Source organism: Emydura macquarii, unplaced genomic scaffold, assembly GCF_026122565.2.
Source record: "Emydura macquarii macquarii isolate MOO-44397 ecotype Brisbane River unplaced genomic scaffold, CSIRO-AGI_Emac_v2 contig_1253, whole genome shotgun sequence".
Lineage (NCBI taxonomy): Eukaryota > Metazoa > Chordata > Testudines > Chelidae > Emydura > Emydura macquarii.
This window is the reverse complement of record NW_027131390.1, coordinates 80,420,669-80,443,149: the sequence shown is the minus strand read 5'-3', so window position 1 is coordinate 80,443,149 and position 22,481 is coordinate 80,420,669. Positions and strand designations below refer to the sequence as shown.

The 22,481-nt window shown below is 37.2% G+C and overlaps 1 protein-coding gene across 1 annotated transcript in view; it reads right to left on the bottom strand.

Annotated features, from left to right (window-relative positions):
- Positions 1-22,481, bottom strand: part of KCNH7 (potassium voltage-gated channel subfamily H member 7) — a 312,240-nt gene that overhangs the window by 24,145 nt on the left and 265,614 nt on the right. The window contains exons 10-12 of the mRNA XM_067549879.1: positions 11,189-11,441; positions 7,675-7,880; positions 1,693-1,792 (exon numbers count right to left, since the gene is read on the bottom strand). Coding sequence (XP_067405980.1) covers positions 1,693-1,792; positions 7,675-7,880; positions 11,189-11,441 — 559 coding nt within the window. The remainder of the gene's footprint in view (positions 1-1,692; positions 1,793-7,674; positions 7,881-11,188; positions 11,442-22,481) is intronic.

Here is a 22,481-nt window from a genome sequence, read left to right as displayed (position 1 = left end):
AACTACCATGGTTCTTCACAGAACAATACAGGCCACGGGACAGGCTACAGAATAGCAATGCATAAGTTACTCCATGTGCACCACTGCTCTGTTACAACTGTGGCAATGTGCAGAGTTTGGGCATGGACCAGGGCAGGGAAGAAGTGTGCTGGTAGGTCCAAAACGACACATTACCCTCTCTGATTACCCTCTCTCCTCTTCTCTGGAGTTGGAGTTTCTCTCTCTAGTGTGACTCAGCCAGCCAGATAACATATGATCATTAGCAGAATTGAGGGCTAGGCTACCATTCATTTCTGTTCTCCCCCAATGGCACACTATTTTCATTGACAAAATTACAGTAAATGATGTCCTGTCAAAAGTAATGTGAATGAATGCCAGTAATCAGAAGACTGCTCAGCAAGAGTCATAATTTAGTGGGCAAGACCTATTGGTAAGAGCTACAAAACGCAATGTGTGCCTCCCCCTTGGCAACCGAGCAGGCTATTGGCAATTTCACAGGTGGCACGGCCTGCAAAATTACTTCCACATTTTCTAGGCGGCAGGGTATGTTTTCTCATAAGAAGTGTAAAGGTTATTCAGGTAAGACACCTCTGGCAATAGATTCCTTATGATGAGCTGACTGAATACTTCATGGGGGCATTTTCCTGCCATATATGTTGTCACTCTGGGCTTCATGCCTCAAAGATGCTTCTTTGAGGAAATGATAATGTCATTCTGCTAACCAGGCACACGCTGGGTTAAAGTCCTCCTTCTTCTAGCACAACACTTGTCCTTCATTTATCATCAGCAAGGCTTTGGCTCTCAAACTAGTGTTGTCCTGCATTTAGGATTGGCATTTAACAGTGGAAAACGAAAGGTAGAGCTGGGCAAATGCCAGAAACGTTGATTTGTCAAATAAATAATTGGACAAACGCACGCACATTCACACAACAGAATTAGTTAAAGAATTGGATTCATCCAGCTCCAAGAAAGGCACATAAGTCTTAATTTAGCTTCCCTTATGATTACACTGCTGTCCTAACCAAAGCCCTTGGTATTTGTGAGCTCTTAATGCTGGTGACATGAGTTAATATTTGGCCACATGCTCCCCTCCATTCTGATTACTCTCAATGGCCTTTTATGTTGCACGTAAGCATAGAAAATGCCACCTGAAGATCTGCCAAGAGACCCATTTGCACACTGCCAACTGAGGCACAAATTCATCTCTGGTTAGTATAGTAAGGCATAATGTACACTGCAAAAAATGCTATAATTCCAAGGATATTTCAGGATCTGAGAAATATTAGCCTGCATCGAGCATATCATTGCTTGTTGGGAGAATAAAATGAATACTGCTAATTAAAAAATCCAGCAGACTAGCATCTCCAAAGATTTTTAATATGATGCACCAGGACATGATATTCTCTAAGAATTAATAAGTTTTCCCACATATATAGCAATGGGATCTGTAGTGGGGGGTTGAGGAGTCATGGTAAGGTGGAGCTGATATCCAGTGTTCGTGCATAATTACTTTGAGAGCCACTGCACAGAACTCTTCCTACTGAGCAACAAAACCTTGAGTAGCTCACAAGTAATTGCTGCCATGCAACCTTAATAGATATCTATGTTACCCACTGAAAAGTATACCCTCTTAAATATCAATCAATAATGTCCCCGTGCTGTCTATTTAATGTAAGACATGACATTAATTACCTTTCTCTACTTCACTTTCAAAAGACAATTTCCTTCTCCGAAGTTTGCAGTTATCTCCATCCGAATCATTAGTGGCTTGTGATCTTATTATGAGATCAGCCTTGATTAATGAAACATGTAATGCAATGACAGATTAGTACCATTTGAAAACAGCATGTTATCAATAGGCGTTTGACTGTTAATCATGTTCCAGCTTTAAGGAAGGCAAGATTATACTGTTCAGTCTGGATCGAATGAAAACCACTATTGACATAGCTCACTATTAATAATAAAATTAACACATGGATGGAATAATTCCAGCAGGGTCACCATCGAATGGTGAAATAATAATATCCAGACAAATTAGATCATTACAATGCATGAGTGTGCTGTCATCAGCTTCCTGAGCTTCTTGGAATGGTGTCTTAAGTAATACAGCTTGGTGAAGTTAAATATGAAAAAAATTAAAATAACCTCTTACAAAGGATGTGTATTGCAGGCAGTAATGTGGTAACTGATTATAGTTAGCTATGATGTTTAATTACATGGTAATGATTACACAGGTTAAAATTTACAACAATAAATATAAGGTTGATAAACACTATGCATTTTACCCTTTATTATCTTTCCAGTCCCTCACTTCCTCCCTCTCCGATTCAGCTCATTGAAATATTATTTTTTCTGTAGCTGAAAATTGTGGTTTCTCTTTTTATCCATCTTGTGGTCTACATGAAGTTTTAACTAGTGATTTTGGTTGCAGAAATGGATGCCAGAGTATTTGACATGTTTTAATTTTTGTTTAGTGCCAAGAAATAGATCATTAATAGGCTGATAATGTATTTAAAAATAAATAAAATGCCATGACGACAGTGCTGTATGCGAATAAGCACAAGGCCTGGGTTTTGGACTCACTTCTCTTGCTGGTGAGACAGGACATGACAATCAGGTAAGTGGCTGGGTCATGTGACTGGGCTGGGAAGAAGGGAGGGTGCAACATTTACTGCTATTGTTACCACACTCATTGTAGTCCTGAAGGATGAGGTTTAGATTTATATGGACTTTACAATGGTGCCCCATGGGTGAACTAATGGGAGGAGAAAAAAGCTAGGGAAAAAAAGGTAGGAAATAGCTCAGGGATAGACACTAAGGCACAGGCATCTATTGATCAAATAAAAAACTGTGACTGCATCGAGTTTCCAAAAGCCCATTAGTCACAGATGTGCTGACTGAATCATTTACATATTATTTTGAGAGTTATGATGGTCAGTGAGTCACTAGTTAAGACCCTGTTCCTGTAAGCTCATAGGTATGGGTGGCTCCTTGAGTCTCCACTGTGTGGAGCCCCAAAGGTGTCTCTTGTTGCTTCTTCACGTGGGGGGTGCGGGTGGGGCAGTAAGAAGCAATAGCTTATGGCAATGGAAACATCCCTAAGGGATTAAAGCGGAGGGGGAGGGAAGGATGTGAGGGGATTGTCTCTGGGTCATAGATTTTTGACACACATGATGGATAGAGTTTCATTTTAACTGACAACGAGCCTCCAATGAGAAAAATAAATATAAAACATGAGGATGAGGAAGGTACAGAAAATAGTTGCTCACAAGCCCCTATTGTGTAAAACTAATTCTATCCTCAAGAATCACTCAAATATGTAGTTTCAGGGCTAGCTTACATATATTAGTAAAATATATCTAACATTTAAATAACAGTGATGACCTTTCCTAAAAAGAGTTAAAATATGGCACAGAAGGGATAATTTTGTAAAGAAAAAAATATACAATTTTCATCAAAGAAGGATCAGCATTAATGGTCTCTGTCTCCCCATGTTTCAGCATGGATTCAAGAGGAGAGTGCTACAGGGGGGCCTCTTCATACTAAAGCTGTATTATTTTTATTTTAAAATACATTAGAAAACCTGGAATACTGTGACATATTAACAGGAAACCTAAATTTAAACTACGTTTTTCAAATACACAACCAAAAAGGGGCAGATCCACAGGGCAGTATAGTCTACACTTTACAGCCAGGGCTAGATGCACTTCTACAGCATTATGTGATAGGCAAAACTACCTGGGTAGTAGCTCCTCCCTTGCTTCCCCCCTTGTGATAATTTACGCCTCCACATTTTCCCAATTGTGTGTACTTTCCTTCCCCGTCTTATTTCTTCTCTTTCCTCTCCTTCCCCCTTTGTCTTCTGTCAAGCTTAGATAGCCAAGACAGTGTATTTTGCAATTCTGTTGTGAGCTATGACCAGAAAGAGGCAGTCAAAAGCAATGCCCTAAACAGCCTGATGCTGGTATGAGTTTGCCAGGTCTTGGAGTTGCTGTAAGTCTGTGCCTGGGTTTTTCCAGCAGTGAGGCTGCAAATGAGAGTCAATACCAGAGACAGAAGCTGCATTTTCTATCTTTGCTGTTTTTTCCTCTCCCCTTTTGTGTGTTTGTGTCTTGTTTTGTCTTCTGGGAAACCAGACTGGACTTCAGCAACAACAGCAATAACCAAAGCTCTAGTTCATCTTAACTAACTTCCTCTCTTTTCCCCAAAAAGGACAGTCTTTACCATCTTTAATACCATCTTAAAGACTGTCAGATGGTGGAGAAAGGAGAGCAGAGGAGATGCAGGTCCTTCTAAAAGTTCTCTACGGCTAAAGGGAAAGGGAACAAGGGATATTGTTAAAATGAAAGCCTTTATACTTAACACTACATTTCAAATGCTTTGATATCTTTTCCTTCCTTCTTTTCTGTATCTTTAATAAAAGGTTAACATTTTTAAATGATGTGTTTGCCACGCTGCTAAGCAGACTAAGGTCTCTGTATGCCAAACCCTGAATCTTGTTTAATACTTTTTAATGTTGGATAGCGACAGGGTCATATTAACAATTTTGACTCTTTGGGTCCATTTGTTCCATCTAAACAAAAAAACAAAGATGTGATCTTGGCAAATAGGTGATTATTTTCAAAGTTGATTTATTATATTGGAAATTTACTGTGAAATAATTGTGAAATTTTAGATATAATGCAGAAGTTAAACAGTGTATTAATGGAAAATTGTAAGTAGAGGAAAAGTGTGGGCATGCTGCAAATGGTGTAAAGGATATTGCGAGAAAAGAATAAAAACATGGCTTTTATGAAGGAGACACAAAAGGGATTGGCCAAAAGGAATTTTGAGTATAACGATTTGAATTGTCAAATAATGTGTTGAAAAAGAAAAAAGAGAAAGCTCAGCCTTTAACTTATGGGTTGGGGGGAGGAGGGCGGAGGGAAGAAGGAATTAAAATATTAGAATGTCAAAAGGACAAAAGCATGCAAAGCAAAGCATTAATATTTTTATATTTTTCCTAAAAAAGAGATTGTATTAAAGTTATTAATTTTTAAACCTTTTAACACATGCTTTGCTTCTCTTTTTCTCATTTATTTTGAGCTTTGTAGTTTCTGTAATTGATAATAATTTGAAAGTTTCATATAAAAGCATAAAGAAAGTGGCAAACATTAAGTATTTTGCATCTTTGAAGGTTAAGTTGCTAAAGCAAACTTTTATTGAATTACCTTCATGGGTAACCACCTCTCCTGCTTGTTAACAAGATGCCAGCATAATTCAAGGCTGCTACTGCATTAACTGTGAATTGAATTGCAAACCAGCTGAACTAAGGGCTGTGGCAGCACCAAACTTTTTGTGATGGTTTTGTGTTTTTGCAATGGTTTTTTTTCTTGTTTCGTTTTTAAAATGGTTTTCTCCCCCCTTGTTTTTGCAACATTTTGGTGGTGGTGTTTTTTGGGGGTTTTGCAGTTTTTTTCTGTTTTGATTGTGATGTCAATTTTTGTTGTTGTTCCACAGATGAGATCCTCATGGCGGGCTAAGCTGCCCTCACAAATGTTGGTGGTGGAAAAGTTTGGCAAGGTCTGTCAGAGACTAAAAATGCGTGCTAATTTTTACTACCTTTGGCTGTTCCAAATGGCTCATAAATGCAAAAGTGATTCCTAAAAAACGTTGTCTTATTGCTCCTTGGTAAAAGAAGGCAATACATATGGGTAAAAATGCCATCAGGTAGGCTAAAAAAATTTCTCCAGGTAACAAAGTTTGACCATTGGTGCATAAAATGTTTACAGTTTGTGTAAATATGCAGCTTTGAATGTATAAGCACCTAAGCGGCAAAAAGAAGGGGAAAGTTTTTCCCGTCTTTACCATTCTGGGCATAGAGGCAAAGAACTGATAAGAGCTGGTTTATTTTTGAACAATCATATAACAGCAGCTGCTTGGGATTTGTTTTAGCTACAAAAGAAGTAAGTTTATAAATTGTCACAATAACCACTAACAATAAATATTGATAGGAAAAGTTGCAAAAGGGAGAGAAAGGCTGAATTAGGCCAAACAAAAAGGACTACTGAGATAATTCAAGGCTATGTTTTAAATCATGCCTGGTAAACGAGAGATGCATGGGAACCCAGAAATCAATGAACTAAAACTGGTGTGTTAGAAATTAGGCCTACATGGTGGATAAAATAATGACTGGATGGCCTATTCTGCCCAGCAATCCCTTTTGGAGTTCTTAAAAAAAGAAAGAGACCTCAGGGGAAAATCTGGGTACCAGAACACTGGCTGACTGAAAGATGGGAGAAGGAGAAGGAGCAAGCTTCACCATCATAGCCGCTAACCCATGGTCTCCTGGATCTTCATCCTAATCCTGAAAGATGTGCTGACCAGGTTGGGCCAAAAAGAGGGAACCAGAACATATTGCCACCTCTACCTGGCTCCAGCTAAATCCCAACCACCACCTGGAATGTGAGACTTATCACACCTGGATCCTCCACCCCTGGGTGTCCTTTTCCTTCTCCATCATATTTCTTCTCTTTCCTCTCCCTCTCCTTTTGCCTTCTGTCTAATAAGAATCTAGTTTAGCCAGCAAAGATTGTAAATTTTGCAACACTACTGTAAGCCTGTGACCAGAAAGAGGCAGTTAAAAGCAATGCCCTAAACAGCCTTATACTGGTATGAGTTTGCCAAGTCTCAGAGTGACTGATAAGACTGTGTGCTGTGCTTGTGTTTTTCCAGCAGTGCAGTTGCAAGAGAGATTCAACATCAGAGACAGAAGCTGCATTTTCTATCTTTGTTATTCTTTCCTCTCCACTTTTGTGTCTTGTTTTGTCTTCTAGGAAAGAGGATTAGACTTCAGTAACAACAGCTCCAGCCCATCTCAATTAACTTCCTCCCTTTTCCCCAAAAAGGACAGTTAGTCTTTTAGATGGTATTAAAGATAGTAATGTCAGATGAGGGGTTTCCTTCTAAAAACTCTATACGTCTAAATATAAAGGGAACAAGGGATGATGTTAAAATGAAAGCTTTACTTAATACTTTACATACTTGACAAATAATGCAACTTCTCCCATTTTTTTCTGTATCTTTAGTAAAAGGTTAAAAATATTTTTAATTATGTATTTGCCATGGTACTACGCCAGCTGAGATCTCTGTATACCAAACCCCCAAACCTTGTTTAACACTGTTTAATGTTGGAGAGTGACAGGATGTTGTTAACATCTTTGATTCTTTGGGCCCATTTATTCCTTCCAAACCAATTTCCTCTTGTTGTTAAGTTTATATCCATGTTTATTACAAAAAATATTTTTAATGGGTGTATCAAAATATTCAAAATCCCCCTGGTTGAAACCTTAATATTATTTGAATACCAAATCCTGGTAATTTAACATCACCTGAGTCATCTGATTAATTTCTGCTGGGTCTAATCCACGTCTCTGGGACCACACAGGTAAATTTTCTTGAACAGAATTTGGCCTCAAACCTTTTGCTTTTAATTCTGTTAACCTTTGTTTTTCATTTGTAATTTTCCAGTTTTGATCATATGGAACTGATTCCACTCTCACACCATTATAACTCCATTAACTTTGGTGTAAGAAGAGAGCCAGAATTTATATTCTTCAGAAATGTCTCTGTTTTGTGACTTAACACATACACACTGAAGAAAATCATAGAAAAAATAACATCTATTGTATGTACCTTTGAGCTTTCATGTCTCAGATTAAAAGTCAGTTCTAGATTGGTGAGAAAGAGATCAGAAAATTCAGGATACATATCCAAAACCTCTAGTAGGTCTTCTCGCTGGATCTTATGCAAGTCACAGTAGGTTAAAGCTCTCACATCTGCATTTGATTTCCCTGGCTTTGCATAAAGATGTACCATCTCTCCAAAAATATCATTTTTGCCTGCAGAAACAAAATCAGATTATTATTTTAATTATGAGAAAGCCATTAAAATGAATGTACCCCATACCTCTTCAGGAAACTTAGAATATGGGATTCTTTATGAAGTGATAATCCTGATTTAATCCTGATTATCCTCATTTACACCACTGTAGGGAAGGAAGTAATTCCATCAAAATCAGTGGAGTTGTTACATTGGTATAAAACTGGAGTAAGCGAGAGGAAAATCTGGAAACATTTAGTAATTCATCCAGTAATCTGTGCAGCTTTGCTTTTTAATTCAGTTTAGAATCAGTTCTGTGTTAATCGTGCCATAACAGAATACATGCATTTCTACCAGCCTGTTTTTGTAACAAAATATAATCTAGAGCAGTAAATAATATTGTTCTTGATAACGTAAATTTTAAACTACAGAAATGCCAAGAGCTCCCAATCTGGATTGAGGCCACATTGTACTAGCAAACGAATAAATATATATGATGACATAATCCTTTCCCCAAAGATCTCGCAGTGGAAGAAGCTGACTCAATTTTCAATGTTAGAATTAATTTTAAACAATAATTCAAAACCTCAAGAGACAGCAGTCCCTTAAACAGAGTTGTTTTCATGCTGATACTTTTACAACTCTGCTTTCCTTCAACTTTGACACATTTAAAGTATTTATTTCTTACTAAGATTGTCATTAGTAGTGTACTTGTTTGTTTTTTCCAAAATCTGGGTCTGATCTTTCATACCTTATGTACAGTGAAGACATAGACACAAAGAGCCATGACTTAAGTAGCAACTAGAGAACCCTCTGATAAGGAAGTTACCACCTTTATTAAGTTCCCTACTGCATCCTGCTCCTCTCTGGGAACTGTGGTGTTCCAGGAACTCTATAACAACTCCACAACTTATTCAGGCAGAGGTTTGTCGGGATCAGCCCTCAGATTGAAATGGGTCCGGAATTCATTTCCATTATCCATCTTTCAACAATTTACAAAGATTTTGGCCAACATGTTCAAAAGTGAACTTTGATTTTGGGTGCCCATCTTGAGACAGTTCGCATCTTGTTATCAAAAGTGCTGAGTGCCCATTTTACTTCAAAACAAAGTTGTGGATGCTCAGCTCCTCTGAAAATAGGCCCCAGAGTGTTTGAAGTTGGGTATCCAAATTCAGTGAATCAGTGGCCATTTATGAAATGTTGGCATTTCTTTCTGCCCTATAATCCCCTTTTCTGTCAGGCACAGAGGGGACAAAATTATCATAAATACCCTTCAGCTCTGGCCTGCAAACCTGGAAAGGGTTAGCCAATACCTATAAACTATCCTATTAACCTTGCCCCCCACCCAACAATGTAACAAAAGGCCCCCCACAAAATACTGCATGGTTGGGGTTCTGCAAATTTGGGGGGACTGGCAGACCAGAGAGGGAGGAACTGGGAGCAGCCCAACTAGGCAGCATTATACTCTTTAGAACCACTGGATTTTCCATTATAATGCTGAACACATTATCTCCCTCTCTTTTCCTTCTGAGAAAGGGTTAGTGAGCCACGGCAAATAGATCAGTAGTGATAGCATAGCTTGGCTCCTGAATGAGACATGCTGCGAAAAGGAGGGGACCTGGGAAGCAACTGTTCAGACTTCCTCACATCCCTTGATTTCTTTGAGGATTCGGGGACATATACACAGTGTAGAGGGTTTTGGCCATGCCATGTGTGTGGCTGCAAACCTTTTCGAGTGGACAGAAGGATGCATCAACAGGAATTTTCCATATAAATTGTTGTGCCTTTCTGCAGGAGGCAATAGCAGGGTCCAAGAAGTTTATGGCAAAATATTATTTATTTTTGTTCTTTTTCAATGCAGTTTTATTGCAGGTTAATTTAAACCAGTGCATCATACTGACCAATATTGTTTTATTGTTGATGTGTTCTCTCCCATGTGTTTATATCTATCTATCTGTTGTCTCTTGTGATATACTTAATTTATAACCTCCTTGGGGCTGGGACTATAATTTTATTCTGTATTTTATAGCGCCTAGCACAATGGGGTCCGGGGCCATGACTCCAATGGGCTACCAGAACACAAATAAGTAAAATAAATAATAAATACATTCTTGCTGTCAAACTCCTGTTGACCAGTGCACCAGCAATCAAGCATAAAAGCCTATCATCTGCATAGCACAAAATCCAATAAAATAAAAATAACTCCCTCATTTTTTTCTCTTGACTATGAGGATTACAATTATTTTCATATATTTTAAGATGAAATACTTTTGCATTCTATCCACATATGTACCATGCAGAGCACTAGCAAATGATTAATCAAAAACAGATCAGTAACATACTGCTATTTGATACTTCATAGTCAGTGACATAAATATTTACTAATTGTTCACACTTTCCTCTCTGTTACATCCTTGAAGTTAGATTTCTTATTTTACCATGCACTCCAGAAGCTATATCTCTGGATGACTCTTTTATAGTTACTGTGTATTCCAATAATACCAAAAACCTGTAAGATATTCAATCCTGCTTTATACTTTTGTCCCCTGGCTAAATTTAAGAAACATTTAGTAATTCCTCCAGTAATCTGTGCAGCTTTGCTTTTTGAAAAACTACTATAAGCTAATAGTGACTTCTTTGTAACTAATTCAAAAATCCACCATTAGGCTGAGGGGGAGTTCCAGCTAGGGTGGAGTGCTTCTCTGCAACACTCCTACCTAGCCAGATTATTGAAACTTAAAAAAACCCATAGCAAGAATAACAGCAGTGTTTTGTCAGTGAAGGGGTTTTTATTAGATTTTAAGAAAGAACCCAAACTCTAAGACTGAAATCCTGTTTGCAGAGGAAAGCCCAAGTAGCTGGGCTGTGCACTAGAGCCTCAAGAGAAGCAATTATTTTCCCAAGGCTGCCACACCATCATCCAGAATGGAATAGCTTCTGACCCACGTGCCTCACTCTGCAACGCCCTTCATATGTGGGGACAGCCTGTGGATCTCCTCCATCCCTGCCCCTAAATTGTAAATGCACAGGCAGCTGGGCTCTTTGGTGCACAGGGATTCTCCACTGCCTGCATGAACTCCCCAGACCCTACCCCTTCCATTGTACAGCACAGTCACTTGTGATGCAGACAGGCCCCTCCCTGACCATGGGGTTAGGATGTTATGTAGATTGTACTCCTAAATTAGTCATTGAGCAGCTCAATTTTAGATTAAAGTGACTGAATCATTCACAGTGAGCATGGCAATGGACATTTCTTTTCAGTCTACTGCTCTGCAGTATGTGCTAGCAGAAAGACAACATTCCATCTCCTTAGTTTGCAAATACATACCAAGAATGGCTACAACAATGTCATTCTTGAGGATTTCAATGGAGCCTCTTGACAGGAAGTAAAGCGCTGTGAGAACATCACCACAGTGGACTAAGGTGTCCCCAGGAGGAGCATGGGTTGTCTTAAACTTCATAGCTAACGCTCGGAGACAACCTTTACTGGCCCCCCGGAAAGCTTTGCAGTTCTGAAGCAAGTTTTGGTTGAGGTGTAGACAAATGTCAGCTTGTAAGCATTCTGGAAATCCCTTTAGGACCTGAAGAGAAAAATGTAAGAGTTTCATATTAATACCATGCAAATAATTTTATATAACTTGTAATGTTTTCTTCGTTCCCAATATGAATGTATTGACATAAAATAGTGGTGGGTAGCAAGGCTGTTCAGAATATTTCCAATTCATCCAATTTAATGAACTTGTAATTTGAGCAAAATATAGGATCAAATAGCTGTTCTCTCTATTGATTGAGTTCATTCTATCTGAATACTAGTCGGGTCTCCACAAACAATTTTTTAAATTTTTTTGCATTATAGGAAATAGAATCAGAACATGTATAAATATATTGCAACAGATATAATTAAGCTTAGAAGGATTAGATTTTTATAGGTAAATGTCAGTAAATATTGATTTCAACATATATATCCTGACAAAAAATATTTCCATTGATAATAATAGAAATTTACAAATAGGCAAAGTAAGAAAAATGCTGTTTGAGAACTTATTAGAATTTGATTTAAATACACTTACTTTGTATATCTTGACCTGTGATGTTGGCTATTTGTTTTAGTGATTACAAAGCTTTAACTTTTTGACTCTCAGTGTCTACTGTCATTAAGTATTTACTGTCTGACCCCCATAATTTCCCACAACTGAAAATGTAAATAGATAAAAATAGAAAAAATGCTTAAAACCTATAATTTTGCATAAATGTGAAAATTTAAATTGATAAGTGTTTATTTTAAACATTGATACTATCCATCAAAATTATAAAAAAAAATCAAATTCTGTCAATCCTAGACATAATTAAGGATGGGAGAACAACTAGAAAGAGAATCAGTCTTGACTGAATCTCATCTCTTTATTTGGATTCCTATATCTATACCATACTGATCAATTTTAACCAGGATTACTCTTAGTAAAACAGGTGATCTCACTGAAATAAATATTGTAAAATACAATAGATACCTGAGTAGTATTCAAAGTACTTTTCAGCAGTAGGCCCATTTTTAAAGTGAAATGTATTTAATTTAGAAATGTACAGCCCAGCTCATCTGTTATTCAGGTCCACAGGAGTTTACCTGAACTAGAACCTCAGAATTCCCCAAAGATACAATATTAATTTTGTTCATGGAACGAAGACAAGGATTCTACTTACAGCTTGGTCATTATGGATGAGATATGCTAAATTGTTCAGCATTAACCTTTCTCAGCTTCCTCTGAAGGTAATGGAAATTTTACCATTGATTTCAATGGAAACGATGCCCACCCATTAAGTAAACTCATTGTATTCAGAAACTGGACTTCCACATAAGTTACTATGCACTGTCCACTTCTTGGACATCCTGCTTGTTTTTCACTTATGCAGAGAGTTCCATTGCATTTAATGGGCCAAATTCTCCTGCTTGTTTTTCACTTATGCAGAGAGTTCCATTGTATTTGATGGGCCATATTCTCCCTTATTGTACAGTTTTCTTAGATTTTAGGGTGATTTGCACATACATATCTGAATATGACCCAATGGGACTAATCATATGAGTAATGTGAACAGACTTTGCCTTCCTGCTATTAACGCAGTCTATTGATCCACTTCTTTTTCTTTTATGGTGTGTGCACATGCACTTTTTTTATGTAAATAATTGTATCAATAGGTATTTCTGTATAGAATGCAATTTAAAATAATTCAACACGTCATAACATTCAGTCCTCACTGTATATTTTCTTATTTCAGCACAATAAAGGTCTGTGCGGTCATTCCTATTGCATAAAGAGGTTCTTAACTGCTATTTCTTGCCTTGTTAACAGAGAACAGGGATATGCACATTTCTGACATGTAGCTATTTGTCCACCAAAGCCAAGCTATGATTTACAAATGAAACATTAGTACCTTTAATTGCTTTTGAAATGTTTCTATGATTGCTAACAGAAATCAATACAGCTTCTACTGTGAAATAACAGAGAACACAATGTTATAACACATATTTATACAAAAAGTTTAACAATTTATGGCCTTAGGAAACTATCACACCAATGTATACATCTTCAAAGAAGCCAAAATTCAACAAGAAGCAAAAGAAAACAAAATATAAAATACAAAAAAACCCCTGTAAAGCTCTGTTACTAATGTCTAACCACATATAACCAGATACTGTTTAAAGTACAATTGTTCTATTTATTTTAGTATGATTATCTCCACAAGTATTAACAAGTTGATATCACTTACAACATTTATCATGTTCTGAATAATACAGCAAAACTGATACCTAAATATATTAGATCAACAGTCTGGTGGCTGAAAAGTTTAAAATGTTTGTTTTTAAATTATCTTGGTCTCTGTTCACGTGACTAAAGAAAATAAGTTAATATTTTGAAGTGTTTAATTATTAATCTCTGTTTCTGTTACGCTCCCATTTTAATGTAATTTAAAAGAGTACAAATTTTATGACATGAAATATCAACATATTTTCAATTCAGATGTGCTATACGTGAAATGTTTTTGTGTTGTTAGACACACAGAAGCACAGCCTCAAGATGAGTCTGCTTCGCTTCAGTTTCTATTTGTATTAGTTACCAAAGAATTGTACTTTACTATTAATTAAAAGCTGGGCAGAGCATGTTTGTTGGTTTAGTTAATATTTCTGAATATTTTTGATTTACTTAGAGAAAAGTGTAAAGATCATTAATTTATTCTGAATATGAAGATATTAAACTATTGCCTATTTGTTAGATATTCATATTTCAATAGAACCCAAAGTGTATTAGGCACTGTACAAACATGTAAGAGGAGACAGTCCTTGCCCCAGAGAGATTATACCCTAAAATACAATCAATACTATACATCAGATATTAAAAGTATTTATGATTTGAAGCTATGATTTTCAATGGTCAAAGGAAAATGGTCACCCAAAGTCCATTTAATTGTGATGGGAGTTGGGTGCTTAACTCCATTAAGGCAGTTTTGAAATTACAGCCTAAATTCTTGACTTAAAAAGAGTTAAAAATTTGTTAGAACATTGATATATACAATACTACTAAAAGCAGAATTGCCTCACCACTTACATTGTACTTGATCGTATTTTAAATAGTGGTAAATTACGTTTTAGATTATTCTTTCAATCAGCCTTAAAAGTTCCTTATTCTTTTCTAATCCATGCTGATCTTTATGAAAATATTTGGTTCAGCATTTTAGCAAGAAGTTAAAAAGAAAGGTCTGATTCTGATCTCACACTACTATAAATCCAGAATAACAGTATTCAAATTAATGGAGTTACATCTCTTGTTAGATTGGTGAGTTGGGAAATCATGCTTTAATATTTATAGAGTACCCAGAATTGCCAACCCAAAGTGTTCAATAATCAGGAGTCAAGTACTCAAAAATTGTGTGCATTTTTTTAAAATAGAGTTGGAGTTCTTTTGATTTACAAGTTTTTCTGTGACCAGGAGGACTAAAAACTTATTCTTTAAAAAAAAAAAAAAAAAAAAAAGCCGAGATTCTCTTGTAGTTATCTGACTCCAGAAGCTGGAGCTTTAAGAAAAACTCTAACAATTGCAAGACTTGTGATGAAATCATGGAAGTTGACAACACAGAGTGCAACATGGATAGGAACTGCTCTCAAAACAGCAGCATTCTAGGTGATAGACCCCCAACACTACTAAAATCTATCAAGAGAAGGTTTATACATTTGTGTGTTTTAGTTTCTCTTTTCTTCCCCTTCTCTTTTCTTCTACCTCTATGCTCTAATACCTCAGTAATCTCTTCCCACTGTGCTCTGTTCAGCAAAACAAGGTTTTCATGTTTTTTTGCAACTGAACCTCTAGAGGCTTCCCCAGCGTGGTATGCAAGTGTAAGTCAGGAGACGCAGATCTCCCCACAAGGCTATCATACTTCTTTACTATGGGTTTTAGCTCTGTTCTTTGGCAGTCATGCAGCACAAATTCATTCCTTTCCTTTGCAACCACTGTATGTCATATAATGTTTGACTGATCTATTTGGCGTCCTTAGTGAGAAAAATTAAAATCATACACAGGGGATGACTCTCTATGTCAAACTCTGTGTCATGATCAGGAGCAACCTAGAAAGGCAAGTACGCCTACTATTCAAATTGGCTAGAAGATTAGTCCTTTGGAGGTGGTGAGGCTATCCAGCTGCATAACTTACTATGAGTATGTCTACACTTCAATTAGACACCCACAGCTGGCCCATGCCAGTTGACTTGAGCTTATGGGACTTGGGCTAAGAGGCTGTTTAATTGTGGTGTAGACATGCAGGCTCAAGTCCCAGAGTTTGGGCTCCAGCCCAAACCCAAACATCTACACTGCAATTAAATGGTATCTTAGCTCGAGCCAGCTGCAGGTGTCTAATAGCAGTGTAGATATACCATCAGATGACCGGTATTCAAAGCTTTTCCAGGAATGCCCTATTGGATGTCAACCTCACATGTATGTTGGTGCACAAGGATTTATGACAATAGAATGAGCTTTATCTACGAGGTTTAACCTCAGACAACCAGCATATTTTTATGCTGGCTAGTGACAGATACAATTAATAGTTAGGAAAAGTGGCCCATGTTTATTGTCTGAGTCAATAATAATGTACATGATGAGCCATGTTGGTTTTGGATTTTCTGTTGAACTACTGAACAGTTTTTTTTTATATGCCATCAATTTCTATCCCACACAAGACACTTGGGAAGTACTCCAATAGGCGCAAATCAGGATACTGGCTAGAGCAGCCCTTTCCATAACTGCTTTATTTGTGGGACCATACTCATGATGGGAAAACCCACAAACACAGCAGTAAAGTCAAATACTACTATGGAGTAAATGATGAATATATCAGGGTTAACCACTGTTTGGACTAGTATGGACTATAGTTTGGACTGTATGGACTAGTCACAGGTTTTTTTTGCACCATTCTAACAGGTATTTACGGACATGTTCTGGCTCATGTAGTGTGACACAACTTGCGTTATTTTTCAACCTTTATTTATGATCCAATAGTGGCTGGCAGGAAACAGAAGAACTGTACTGGGTTATCTTTGATTATATCCAACAAGTGGGGTGTTTGTTGTACAAACCTGACAGAGTGTGTTTCATTTCTTTGTTTTTATCTTCGCTCTACTTGCCCCACAGTATCGTGTACCATGTACTTTTGCTTACCATTTCAAGCTATATCACTTTTACATGTTGCATGTTCATTGGGGCAGGCGTGGTATATAATTTGTGTTTCGTATTCAGCGGTACTGCATTCAAACTTATTGGAAGTCCAGTTTTTCTTTCTGTCAGGCACAGGCTTGACTTTGGATGGAAATCCTGAGGGATGCAGTCTCCTTTTGTGTGTGTGTGTGTGTGTGTGTGTATTTTGATTCCCTAAGAAGTACCTGCTGCCATACACTAGTCCTAGTGACAGTCAGGGGTCCTTCTTGAACTCTGTTTCTGTCTTTTCTCCAATGGTTCAAGCAATCTTTTTGATACTGATGTGATCAAATATGGACTTCCTGCAGAAGAGATGGCACTAACTATATTATGAGGATGGCTCACCCAAACTTATTTTTGCCTAGCATCCCTCCCCTAGAGTGAGAGTCAAACCTGTTTATGAGGGCAGGCAGGTATACCAACATTCGAAGAGGCAGGGATAAGCATAGGCACGTAAGATATGCATTATGTGCCTAATCCTGCACCATTTAAGTCAATGGGATTTTTTCCATTGACTTTAATAGGTGCAGAATCAAATGCTTGGAGTATTTGCGAAGGGAAACTCCACATGCTTTTCCTTAGCTAACCTATCTAATACTGAGGTACATGCCTTAGCATATCTCTACACTATGCAAAGCCACATCATTGTAGCTATGCCAACATAACCCTTCAGTGTAGATGCAGCTTGCACCACTGGAAAGGGTTTTTCTGTTGGTGTAGGAACACTCTTACCCCCGCAGTGGCAGTTATGTCACCTGAAACAATTTTCTGTCAACAAAGCTGCATCTACCCTGGAAGTTAGGTTGGAATAGTTATAACATAGCTATGCCAACCAAACTTTCACAGTTAATATAATTTACTTGATTGGGTTTTTAGCCAGTTTATTATAGAGCAGAGTGATGTGCAGGATGGAGAAAGATATTTTATATTTTACACCAGATTTCTTTCTATCTATGGTGAAAAAGGCAGTTTTTAAGCCTAGATGACTGACTATAAGAGATAAGTCTTTGGGGCATGTAACAATGTTTCACAGACTTACATGCTGCAGATACTTAGGAAGCTTCTGGCTCAAACCTATAAATTGAACTTATATGTATCTCTAGTGAGGAGACACTGTGTCTATAATTGGAGAAGATTGTTAATTCCTCCTTTTAGAAGAACAGGGTGACAGTATCACACTGACAGATGGGTTATTTATGGCTAGCAATCTCACTAGTAAGTACCCTGTCTGTAATCTCCAGTTTTTATGGAAAGAAACTGAGAAGATTTTGGTAAAGCACCTAAAGAAATATCTAGAGATTCTTTCTTCTGTCATTTCTTTGGTCATTCCTGGATTCGATTAGAGCCAGCTGTTCTTTACTCTAATTTACTTTATGGGGTAAAATATCAGGCAGACTGCACTCTTGACTTGAATAAAAAGGTAACAGAGCTGTGTGCATTTACTGGCAATATATCCCTTTTGTCATCTCATTTTAGGCCTGATCCAAAACACAATGAAGTCACTGAAAGATTGCATTTTATGGGTTCTCTATCAGCCCTATGTCCCCTAACCATTCCACCCTCTGGGAGTGTATAGGTCAAAGTTCACAGGGAGGAGAGAAACAGCTGTTTATTATGACTCTCAGGATCTTTGAGAGAAGAAAGAATAGATAGTTTAGATACATCCCATTGATTCCCATTGTGACATATACAAGTCAAGCAATAATATCTTGTGATTTATAGTATCCACAATGGCTGACAGTTCTAGAAGTTTCAGCACCATTGTTTTGCCACTGTTCATCATAAGGACATCATCCATCAGTTTTGGCTGTCTGACAGGAACCAGCCTGAAGTCTGACTGGAGGGATGGAGGCTATCACTGAAGGCCAGAGGATACTACAGTCTGCTTGCAATCACTTACATAATAACCTTGCCAGGGATAAGATGTTCTAGACTACACAATATTTAGCTATGTCAGTGTGTCTGAATTTAGTTTTTTGAGAACATGCCAGATTACAGCATGTTTCAAGATACGAGGACAGCAGGCCATGTTCCATGTCTAGGAGGAATTAACTGTTTCTGTGAGCAGTGGGCCAGGACATTTCACATGGCTTTGACCAGTTAGAAAGAACATGGGGCAAGGTTATAGGTGGAGGCACAAAATCCTTGCAGTGAATCTAGTGTCTCTCTATATAGGATTAGGTACATTTCCTGTCGGGATGGGTGAATATATGAGATTCTTGCTCTCCATGCCTAAAAAACAGTTGTGGATTCACATGATTTTGTTGGTACAATCTGAAAGAGTTCCTTAAAACAGAAGAAGCAATCTGGGATCTCAAGTGATTCAACTTTGGATGAGATTTGCTGAATGCTATCATCATGAAGAAGTAGAATTTTTTGGTTTCAATCACCACTTTCACACATGTTTGCGTGAAATACTTTTGCTGGAATTAGTCAGAACTGGAATGGATCATTCTCCATTCATTTTCCAGCTTTCTTATTAAATTGTGTGAATTCATCTGAGCGCTGTGGTGAACTGGGTGGTGGCAGGCAGTGTTTGGGAACCCAAGTGTTGTGGGCAGGAAAAGGTCTGAGTGTCTTATCAAGTTATTGACCCCATAATTCAAGAGGAGAATAATTTTTACTATTATAAAAATTAGGAATCTGAGACGATCCACAAGGTACCAGGGATGGTACAATATAGGTGGTCTCTTTTCTAGGATGGGCAGGGTGAAAGGCCAGACTTTAGGTTGTGACTTGTTCTTTTGAATACACATTTTGTTCTGATTATCTCTATCTATCTAAGTATGGATATGGACTCCATCACTGTAATATTTGAAAATCTTTCAGATGATTATTTTTGCGTTACAAAGGTGTGAGGTAGGGAAGTACGATTTTATCCTTGTTCCATTGGAGAAACAAGACAAAGAGATATTAATGACTTGTGCAAGGTCACACATGAAGTCAGTAAGACAGCCAGAAATAGACGCTCTCTCTCCTAGTTCCAGTACTGTGCCTTAACCACAAGACCTCCTCCTGTCTCTGTGAGCTCCATAATGGATTCCTGAAATGTTCATTCCTCAAAACCTCTTGGGAACGTCAATTGTTGTAGAATATGGCTGACCTCTGATTTTTTGCTTCATGGTCAGTATAGTGGTGAGTCATATCCTGTCTTTACTATGGAATGAAGGCAACCAATGGTAGAAAGATAAGTAATTCTCCTGTTTGTAAGTGCACAAAACAAAGCAATAAACTATTGCTACAAGATTAGTTTATTCATATACTCAAGTCTGATAAGATTCTTCTTTTGAATCACTTGATTAGCTGTAATTTTTTTCTTCATTAGCCATTTATTACTATAGACGATGAAAAGACAACTTCTGACTGTATTCATATTTGAGTTACTTTTTGGCTGTCTCAAGCAAAACTGAGTAGGAAACTGTCCCACAATTTTTTTTGCTGTTGAGATTTTTGTCAGAAAATTTCCCATTCTGTATCAGAATGAATCTGTGACCTTCCAAAAGTTTTTGGCCTGATCCAAAACACAATGAAGTCACTGAAAGATTGCATTTTATGGGTTCTCTATCAGCCCTATGTCCCCTAACCATTCCACCCTCTGGGAGTGTATAGGTCAAAGTTCACAGGGAGGAGAGAAACAGCTGTTTATTATGACTCTCAGGATCTTTGAGAGAAGAAAGAATAAAATTTCAGTAGCCACAAATCTACATTTTCAGAAAAAATGTTTTGTTGGAAAATTCCCAACCAGCTCTAATCTCAGCCAATTCATTTATATGTTTATGATCCAAACCCTTGAAATTTGGGTACAGTTCAGATGTGATAGAGAAATTGATGTTGTTTATGGCTCTAGTCAGGATCGAGTTAAGTTATCCTAATTTTGGGCTTGTGAAATGTGAATTGTTCTTTTATCTTTCTGGAACGTACATAGATAGCACACGATGGTAGCATCACTTTGGGCTTCAGAAGTGATTATATCAGGAGGATAAGCAAATATAGACTATTTATAGACTAAATATAGACTAAAGAGTTGTACCGAATAATATAAAACTGAGAAATCTCTGTGCATTACCAGTTGGTGAAAGCTGCTTTTTTTGGTACAGTACCATTTATGGCTCTGATCCTGCATATAGTTATGCATGTGCTTTTCTTTACACACACAAGTAGCACTACTCCAGCCAATGAGACAAGTTAAAATTAAGCATTTTCATAGTGCTTGCAGAAGAAGGGTCTAGAAATGTATATTGGAAGAAATTATGACCTGCTATCTCCTTTTACAGTACTGAATCCAAAAATAAAAAAAGTAAAACTTCTAGTCTATATTTGAAATTTTAATTAAAACAGAAGTTTGGCCAAACCCTTCCCAGAGAATGGCCCACTTATTTTGGACTTTCTTTTAGGTAAAATAAACTAATGTCTTGATGCACAGAAAATCCATGGGGTCGTGTGGGTTAGAAGAAATGCATGCATAATTTAAAAAAGAATCGTCAGACATTAAATATTGCTTCTTTCCATAAGGAGTAACCCACTGTTATCAGTGGGTGCTGGACTGAGAAGGGGAAAAGATAAGGAGAAAAGAACATGAAAAACAGAACAGGATAGTTTGAAAAATTCTAGAACATAATGATCCCTTTGAATCTCAAGGGCTGGCAGGAGCTTTCATTATAAATCGTCTTTTGGAACTAACTTTGCCAATGAATATAATAACGGCATGATTTAAATTATACTTATTTTGTAGATTTAAGATTTTCATCCAGATTAAAGTAAATCCAAAATTCTCTGTATCGAATCCATGCATAATTATATTATCAATACAACTGTTTTATCAAAATACATTATTCAATGAACCAAAATCAAAAAGATGTAGAAGTGAAGCAGAGAGGAACAAATGAACAAATGAAACTAATCATGTTCTCAGCATATTTCACCACCAGAGCTTTAAGGTTACTTTTATGTTTAGCCACCTAAGATTAACAAGAAATATGATCTCATTTTCAGTAAAAAATTGCAGGATATTTTTAAAGACAGTTTATTTATGTAAGTACTGTATTATTTCTCAGGTGAAAAGTTAGTTGTCTGTTTTCCTGACACTTAAAAACATTTTTTTAAACAAACGTCATATTAATGGTGTATATAACATGTATATTATTCATACATTTCATGTGTCAAAGAAGGAAAATTTTGAACTTTATTTGTACTCAGATCTCAGTTATGAGATGGGGGGAAAAAAAGAGAGACAGGATTGAATTCTGCCCTTAGATATTCACACACAACTCCAGCTGAAGTTGGCAGGAGTCACACACTTGCCTGAGGACAGAATTGGTCCCTTTGTATGCAAATACAGAGATTTCATGCAAGATCAAACTCTCAAAGCCACATGCCAGTCCTTTGCATATGGACATGGTGTAGAGCCTGGAAAACTTCATCAGTACTTGCTGCTAACATGCATGTGGTTTGAACTAAAAGCATTCACACAAAAAGGAAAATGCAGAATGATCAGCATGACAACTTTATCAGAGTGTGACATTTCTACAGAGCAACTTATCTAATGAATATCATATGCACATGACCTTTTTTGGGCAGAGAAGTTTGATTAGAGTTGTGGGGTAAAACAGTATCTTATAAATATGGCAATATCAGGCAGTTTTATCTGCTTTGTCCCACATCTGATTCAATTTTGGTCCCTTTCTCTGTTATCTACCACTTCATCATGCAAAAAGGTTACAACTAAAAATAGAAAACATTAAACAAGCTCTAAACTCAACAGATAACATAGATAGTCTCCACACTTTACACTGGAATTAAATTTGATACAAATACCTCCTGCTCTTACCAGTGGATGGTGTTATTCCATGTATTTAGGAATGAAGCAGACAGGAAAGAGATAAATCT